Source organism: Durio zibethinus, chromosome 25 (assembly GCF_047325235.1).
Source record: "Durio zibethinus cultivar Kanyao isolate XHJ-2024 chromosome 25, ASM4732523v1, whole genome shotgun sequence".
NCBI lineage: Eukaryota > Viridiplantae > Streptophyta > Magnoliopsida > Malvales > Malvaceae > Durio > Durio zibethinus.
In genome coordinates, this window is record NC_143186.1 from 989,180 (window position 1) to 997,286 (window position 8,107).

General features: G+C 35.0%; 1 protein-coding gene across 1 annotated transcript; it reads right to left on the bottom strand.

Annotated features, from left to right (window-relative positions):
• Window positions 1–4,127: 4,127 nt before the first annotated feature.
• LOC111276656 (uncharacterized) lies at window positions 4,128–7,775 on the bottom strand. The gene is made up of 4 exons (XM_022862410.2): window positions 7,347–7,775; window positions 7,215–7,252; window positions 7,044–7,110; window positions 4,128–4,816 (listed from the first exon to the last, which is right to left on the bottom strand). The coding sequence occupies exons 1-4, from the start codon at window positions 7,638–7,640 to the stop codon at window positions 4,427–4,429; spliced, it is 789 nt and encodes a 262-aa protein (XP_022718145.1). The 5' UTR covers window positions 7,641–7,775; the 3' UTR covers window positions 4,128–4,426.
• Between the last annotated feature and the right edge of the window lie 332 nt (window positions 7,776–8,107).

The window sequence follows — 8,107 nt, forward strand, 5'->3', positions numbered from 1 at the left end:
CCAATACATTGAGATTATGCTTACCTTAGTGGCATTCTCCTCAATAGCCATAGCTCGAAAGTATTACTTCATTCCCTATAAAAAATTATCCATATCATTTACATACCAGGCTCTATTATACTCTTTTGGCTTAGAAACCTCCACTCGAGCCTTAGTTGTTATAGCTAGCACCCTATTCCTTATGGCTACTTTGCTCCTATGAGCTCCCCTTTGAACTCTTTCATGTTTTTATGCACCGCCTAGGCTATGGCCTCAAAGGCTTCATTCTTTGGGTTAACATGTTGGTGTCTCATTGAAAACACCATAGAATCTTTCCTTGATCTTGGCTAAACGACTATCCGAGGTCAATATGATATCCTTCAAGTTTTTCTTCTTACTCTTTCTATGAGCTTACCTTCTTGCTTCTTTCAAAAGCTTTTTTTTACTTTCATGTTATTGCTAGCAACATCACTTTAAGATGCCATTTCCTCAAATGCCTTAACTGTAATCTGATAACAACCTTTAAGTAGAATCTACTCTAATACCAACTATCACGGGCTTGAAACTAATGTCAATGCTTATGCAACCTTAGGTTGAAAATCTCCTCTTTGTATGCCTAAATAAGCCTAAAACACTCTAAAATAGTGGGCACTCAAAAGAATAACTAGATCACACTCAACAGTAAAAAAGGTTAAAAGATAATAGAGATGTTAAAAATGTTGTAACTTGTATTACTCAAGTGTTCTTGTACATCAAATGAAGGTAGTGGTGTTTTTTTACATCAAATGAAGGTGAGGAGACCCTCTATTTATAGTTGAAGCTGACATGAATCAAGGCCCAGAATTGAATCAATCCAATTGCTATTACAAAGTTCTAGATTACTAGGAGATTACATGAGATTACATTAAAGAGTTTAAATTTTGCAAAAAACTAATTCTGCCTAATTAGTCTCCAGATTCTTTTAGAAGTTTACTTCAGCACTTGGGCTACTGAAGTCTTGTTTGCTCGCACTTGGGCCTGATATGCTTAAGGTCTTTCTAAAGGTAATTTCCATAGTTTGAGGAAGCTTGTGCGGGTAGCCCTTATGCTTAATTCGAGCCCAGGGCCTGAGTCCTCTTGACTGATCTTGTTAATGGTGCTTAGGCCTCAAGTGTACATATACAGGTTATGAAACTTATAACATTCATCAAGTAAATGATATAACACTCTTCCCTTAAATTATCTCTTCCTAGCTTTCTCTCAAACTCATAGAAAACTAATTGAGTATGCAAAACAAAAGCTAGGCATATAGTTTGGAAAAAGTTTATTTAGGCATATTAAATGGTAGTTTTTTGTCTAAGGTTGCACAATAACTAGGTTTAAACTCCCAATTCGTGACATGTGCATATACTTATTGGTGGTTGGATAATTTGCACTCCACCATGGTTGTAGTGTTGATTATGTTGTTTTGATAATAAATGAGGATAGATAGAGTTCTAAATTATGATTCATGTTAAATTTGGAGTTATCATTTAATTTCTCCACCTCTAACTGTAGCATGGGTAGATTATTATTTTGGAGTAATTATTCATAAGTGTATTACAGTTCACGTAATGAAAAAATTTTTTAATGAAAAAAAAATAGAGAGTAGATGTATTACTAGACACTTTTCTTATTATTTCTTGTTGGGATCGAGCTTTGGGGTCATAATTAATAAAGTTGCTACAAGCTACTTCTAGACTCAGAAAAATATGTCCCCTAAATTAGCTCGATGGTAAGATTTTCTTATAGAGTTTGATTTCATTATGTAGTACAAGCTTCAAAAGGCTAATACAGTGGCTGATGCCCTTAGCAGAAATGTGAACCTTACTACCATTAGCCAACTTGAAGGTTTCTGGGTGCCGCGTATCAACAAAAAGTTGTAACATGATCCTACAACCAAGACCCTCATCAAATATGCGAAGCAAGGCAAGACGAGAAGATTTTGGCTGGAGGATAATCTATTTTACACCAAAAGAAATAGGTTATTTGTGCCACAACATGGGAACTCTACAAGAAAGTTATGTAAGAATTCCATGATTCTAAGTAGGCTGGCCACCTGGGCATGCACTACACTTTAGCTTCATTGGAGGATCACTACTATTGGCCTCACATATGGAATGACATCGTGGCCTATGTGAAGACTTATATTTTGTGCAACAAGACAAGGTAGAGCTTAAGCTACCAAGCAGTCTCTTGGAGCCATTACACATAATGGAGCAATCATGGGAGAGCATTTCACTGGATTTCATATTTTAGTCTACCCAAGGCCAAGAAGTTTGAGAATATCATGGTAGTGGTGGATAGATTCTCAAAGTATAGGACTTTTATTCCAGCAACTAAGGAGTGCCAAGTCGATGAGGTAGCCTATTGGTTCCCGAATAACATGGTGAAGTATTGGGGCATACCATAAACTATTATTAGTGATCGAGATAAACATTTTATAGGATGATTTTGTACTGAGTTGTTTAAGCTATTGGAGTTAGACTTGAACTTTCCCACCAGCATGCATTCTCAAACTGATGGGTAAACGTGAGAGTCAATGGATTGTTAGAGGTCTACTTTAGGCACTATGTGAGTGCAACATAGTAAAACTGGCCTAATATGCTTATTATTGCCCAATTTTCCTATAATCTACAATGGATTGAGGCAACGATCCAAAGTTTATTCAAGATTGTAGTAGGCCTGTAGCCACTCACTGTAAGAGCTGTTGTAGCAAAATTACACAAGGTTAATTCCAACAGTATACAAGTTTGCCAAGGCATGGCAAGAACAAGCAGTCTTTGTTAGGATCTATTTACATAAGGTAGTAAAAAAGTCCAAGAAGTGGGCAAATCAGAAGAGACAGAATGAGTAGTTCCAAGTGGGTTACTTGGTATTGGTGAAGCTGCACTCAATAATGCATAACATAGGTTTGCCTAAAGGCCTAACTCAAAGATACGAGGACCTTTTAAAGTTCTTAAAAAGGTAGGAAAGGTTGCTTACAAACTAAAAATGCCACCAAAATTGAAGGTACACTCGATTTTTCATATCAACATGCTCAAACCTTTCCATGAAAACCAGGAGGATCAAAGTCGGGTAGAGTCACAACGTGTACCTTTGAGAGAAAAAGCCTTATATGATAAAGATGTCCAGTGCATACTTATTGACTGAGTTGTCCAATGCAATGGAAAAGACTTCCTTACAGTAAGGCTAAAGTGTTTAGCACTACCAATCCTAGGTACGAGCACTACAGCGAAATTGCCTAGACCTTTCCAAGTCCTAGTGTTCATTAAGGTTCCATAACCAATAAGCATCTATAAGGGCTTAAACTAGCCTAGCATAAGTCTAGGGCCCTTGGAACTGTCTAAAACCCTTATAACAGCCACACACTTAACTAAATATTTACTATACAATATATGAGGGCTCAAATATAAACAAGGTTATCCTCTTTTCATTTGTAGATAGATGGACATAAAGATTGGTAGAGAGTACATCAGGTACTACAAGAGTGTTAAGTGCTTGAAACATTCATTAAGTAAATAATATAACGCTATTACCATAAACTCTCTCTTTTCTAATTTTCTCTCAAACTCATAAAAAGTTAATTATGTGCAACATAAATGTTAGGCACATAATTTACAATAGGCTGATTTAAGCAAACTAAATGATAGTTTCTTATCTAAATCCACACGGTAACAAGATTTAAGTTCCTAGTTTGTGAAATGTGCGTGTCCTTGTTTGTGGTTGGATAATTTGCACTCCACCATAGATACGGTGTCGATTATGCTGTTTTAATAAGGGAAGATAAGAGTTGTGAATTGAGATTCCTGATAAATTTGGAGTTATCATTTAATTTCTCTATCTCCAACTGCTGCATGGGCAGATTATCATATTTGGAGTAATTATTCATTAGTGTATTATGGTCCAAGTAATGAAAAGATTGTTTAACGAAACAAAAAAAAAAATGGAGAGCAGATATATTACTATACACTTTACCAATTAATTTCAGACAAAAAAGTTATTTTCACTTTTAAAGCACACACATAATTTTGGAATGGATGCTATCAATTACTTTAAAATAATATTGAAGACAACGTCGAAATTCCTCCATACGAACAATAACGTTCTACTTCTCACAACTAATTGAATTTTAAACAAAGTCAAACGTACATATATGTTGTCAGCATATCATTCACACTATATGTACATTGTAGATGCTTAGCAAGTATGACTGTCAAAATAACCGATTCCCACAAATATGTGTCCTGTCATGGTAATATTCAATGCTTAATTGTTTTCCTTCCATCACCCTAATTTCTGTCCCCACGAATTTCTCTTATATTTTGTATGGTTTCGTCAAATTGGCAACCGTCAATTTGGCAATTTACTTGTGAAAAGAATTAAAATTAAAAAAAAAAAAAAAAAAAGTGCAATACATGACAAAACATCACATTACCGAATACAGCGCCAAGCTTACAAGAAAACCCAATAATGCCCCCGCTGCAACTTCAACCTCTGTGTGTCCGATCGATTCTTTTAATGGGATTGGATTATTGGCTTTGGCTGAACCTTCATATTCATCTTCTTCTAACTCAAAACATGCCACTGCCTCGTTTGGTTGCCTTATTTCTTTGTCCCTTGTAACTAACATGGGAGCGTTCACAGATTTTGAAGTCTTGGATAACAGAGGACCAAGCCTCTCAATATTTACGCCTGAACTTTCTTCTCCACAATCAATCAGATTATCTCTATCCTTGGACACAACTGAGTTAACCTGTCTCTTGGGTAACAATATATTTAGCGCTTTTGCATGATTCCCCACTTCTCTTCTCACCCCCTACAAGACCAATATTTCTCTCTATGAGTACTTCACATCAGCCAAATTGTCCTGCTAACAAATAGAATCCACAAAAATAAACATCTCATAGAACCAAAGTTGCAATCATTTTCAATTCTCTCAGCTGATAAGCGAGGCCACCATGATGCAAACTCTAATCAAGTGTATTATTAGATTTTTTAATTAGAAGATAACCAACTTATCTTATGTACACACAGATCAAACAAGATAACACACGGCTTTAATTAGCCATGTCTAGAGACATTATGACAGTATTTTAGACAGATGTATAAAGCTAAATCAAGGATCATACATTGAAAACATTGTTTAGTATTTGTTGGGAAAAGGCGTACATAAAGCTTTCCGATAGAAAACGAATAGAACAAGGCATTATGAGGTTTACATTAACTAAATTAATATGTTTTCTTCTATATGCATTAAACTAAAACAAAGAAGGATCTGTTAACCAAACAGGAAATAAAAATAAAGAATTGCAAAATGAAATAGGCACAGAGGATCTATCAGTGCGTGAGTGTGTGTGCGTGTGTGTGTGCATGAGTGTACGTTGAACGTATAAGTATATTTTATGTTTATATAAGCAGCAACGGGCGTGCATTGCTGCAGTATTACAGTTGAAATTATCTTTCGAGCAAGACTTGATCTCTTTACTTTTGCACCATTAAAACATAGCTTGATTCAAAAAACCAAAGTCTTATTGTAATTGTGATTGTCTAACTGACACAATTAACCCTGTAAGTGCGACTCCTAAGGAACCCTATATGTTAGTTGTTTATTATGTTTCTTTCCTTTATTCTATCTTTCCTATTTTCTCGCGAATTTCAGAAGTAGATATACATTAATAGCAAATAAATCCCCACAGCGGAAGTAATGTCAGAGGATTAGCAACCTAAATTGTCTTTCAATGCATAACATTATAAGGGGTGTAGCTAGTGCCCCCAAAAAAAAAATTTTAACACCTTTATATGTATAGGAATCTTTCCCATAAAATTTACTATTTGGCCCTCCTCCCATTGAATTTACTATTTGGCCCCCTTCTCCCTATACCTGGCTTCACCTCTAAACATAATTATTGAGATAATATGTGCCTCTCAACCAAAATGATTAGTCATGTCTATGTTGTACGGGATGCAATTCAACCTTTCTCCAGGCAAGTGTAGTAGTTTACTCTTTCAGAGTCACAGTTCTCAACAATTACTGAGTATCAAATTTCACCCAAAATACTCTGCTGGAGAAGAGAAAAAGCAAGAAAAAGGTCTGCATTTCAGCTTCTTTCTTCGTATCTCAAAACAAAACCCACAATGTTGGAAATATATTTTCAATAAAAGAGCTATTGCCATGATAAAAGAACAGAGTAGTGATTTTGTCATAAAAGGCTTCCCGAGTCTGTTTAAAATATCAAGGCAAGGGGATATTGGGACAACTCCACTAAACTATTAATATTTATGGCCCCTTGAAGGATATATTTTGAGGGAGCACCTTTGATAGAGGATAGAAATATGCTTGTCCAGGGACTAAGTTATCGAGAACTTTATATTATATTTTACGGTGTTTGATTGTAATCTTTGATACATTTAGGTGATTGATGTTATTTTATATTAATTAGTATTTACTTCTTTTCCAATTATGAAGGCATTAGGGTTATATTAGCATTTTGCATTTTATTATGAATTTGATTTAGTTTTGGTTATGCTTGGATTTATGACTAGTTGAAATTTGGTGGATACTCAAGCATTTGATATTGATATTTGAGAATTCGGATAATTATTTAAGTGTATGGAGTTTTAGATCATTTGTTGCATCTAGATAAAAGTTAACTTGTGCTATTTTGAAGGGTTTTGATTATGTATACTTGGACAACTTAGACGACATACATTTCAGAGTAATATCATGTTGCATACGCTGCTGGAAAAAGTGAGATAATAGTATGGATGTAAAAACAGATTCTATGAGGCTTCCTGCATATGTATGTTCAGTTTTTTGTTGCTAAAATGGAAACAATGTTTTGGAAATAGAACTTTGAGAGTTATGCTGCTTCCTTAAAATCAACACTCTGACATAAATCTAGAGTTTACAGCAGCTTATTTTGCTAATGCCAAGAATCCCATGTCACACGAAAAAAGAAGTGAAACTTTGCAAAGCAAAACAGGCCGCATAGATAGCATATATTTATATATTTATATCAGAAGGGCAAAGGCAAAAACCACACCTGAGCATCATACATGACAAGGCCAGCATAGACCAGGGTAAGCCCGAAAATCGAATCAGAGAAACCCCTGCGATGTATGTATAGGTACAGATATTGAAAGGAATTTGAATTGCAGAGGCATAAATGTAAAATGGGTTTGTTTCAAAATGGGATAGACAAGAGTGAAATTACCTGTCAAGAGCAAGAGAAGTTGCAGTAGCCACCACAGACTGTCCATTAAAGAAGATAAGATGAGGGTAAAATCTTGAAATGAAATGTTACCGAAAAGAAAGAAAGGCAAAAGCGAAAGGGGCATGGCATTACGGAGGAATGGGTAGAAGGGAAGCCTCCAGCCTGAAAAGCGGTCTTGAAATCGAAATCTTTGCCATAAAGAATGACAGAAGTGAATGGTTTTGAAAGCTGCCCGATTGCTGCCGATACAGCAGCGGCTACCAATACCTTGTTATGGCCGACTTGAGCAATATCGTCTAGCCCAATATGGACATGGCAAGTAAATTTAGGAGGTTTCCTTGGACATTGGATAAGATTGTATTTTCTCTTATGGTTCTTGGTTACGAACAAGCTACGAGCATGAGATGGGTAACACTGCAGTACCATTTTTCTTGTCTGGTTAAGGTTAAAGGTGAAGGTTGGCTGTGTTATCTTTCTTCGCTCCTGTCTGTCCTGTCCCGACCTTGACCCTCCGGCCCTTAAACAACTCCTTTTTTCTTTTTCTTTTTTTTTCTAAAACTGTACCTCAAAAATCAAAATCTGGATTGAGATAATCACGTGGATTTTTAGACTTTTTTTAATAAGGCATTTCAATTAAGAATTTATTAATTAATTTAACAAGGGAAAGTTGTTCTTTATCACAATATTATTTGAGTTAATTACATTAAAATTAAATATTATATTAATTTTAATTCTGTGTCATGGATATGCAATTATATATATATATATATAACTCAATTATATATAATATAACTAATAAATTGTATATTAAAAATAAAAAATTTCAATGCAAAATAATGAAAAAATAAAATTATTGTAGATCAATATGTACCTATATAATGTAAAAAAATATT

Bases quoted from the DNA above. Each gene is read 5' to 3' on its own strand.
- LOC111276656 (XM_022862410.2), bottom strand. From the start codon at position 7,640: ATGGTACTGCAGTGTTACCCATCTCATGCTCGTAGCTTGTTCGTAACC. The intron at 7,253-7,346 runs GTAATGCCATGC...TTTAATGGACAG, and splicing joins TCCCTTCTACCCATTCCTCC to TCTGTGGTGGCTACTGCAAC. The intron at 4,817-7,043 runs GTGTGGTTTTTG...TTGGTCTTGTAG, and splicing joins TTGTCATGTATGATGCTCAG to GGGGTGAGAAGAGAAGTGGG.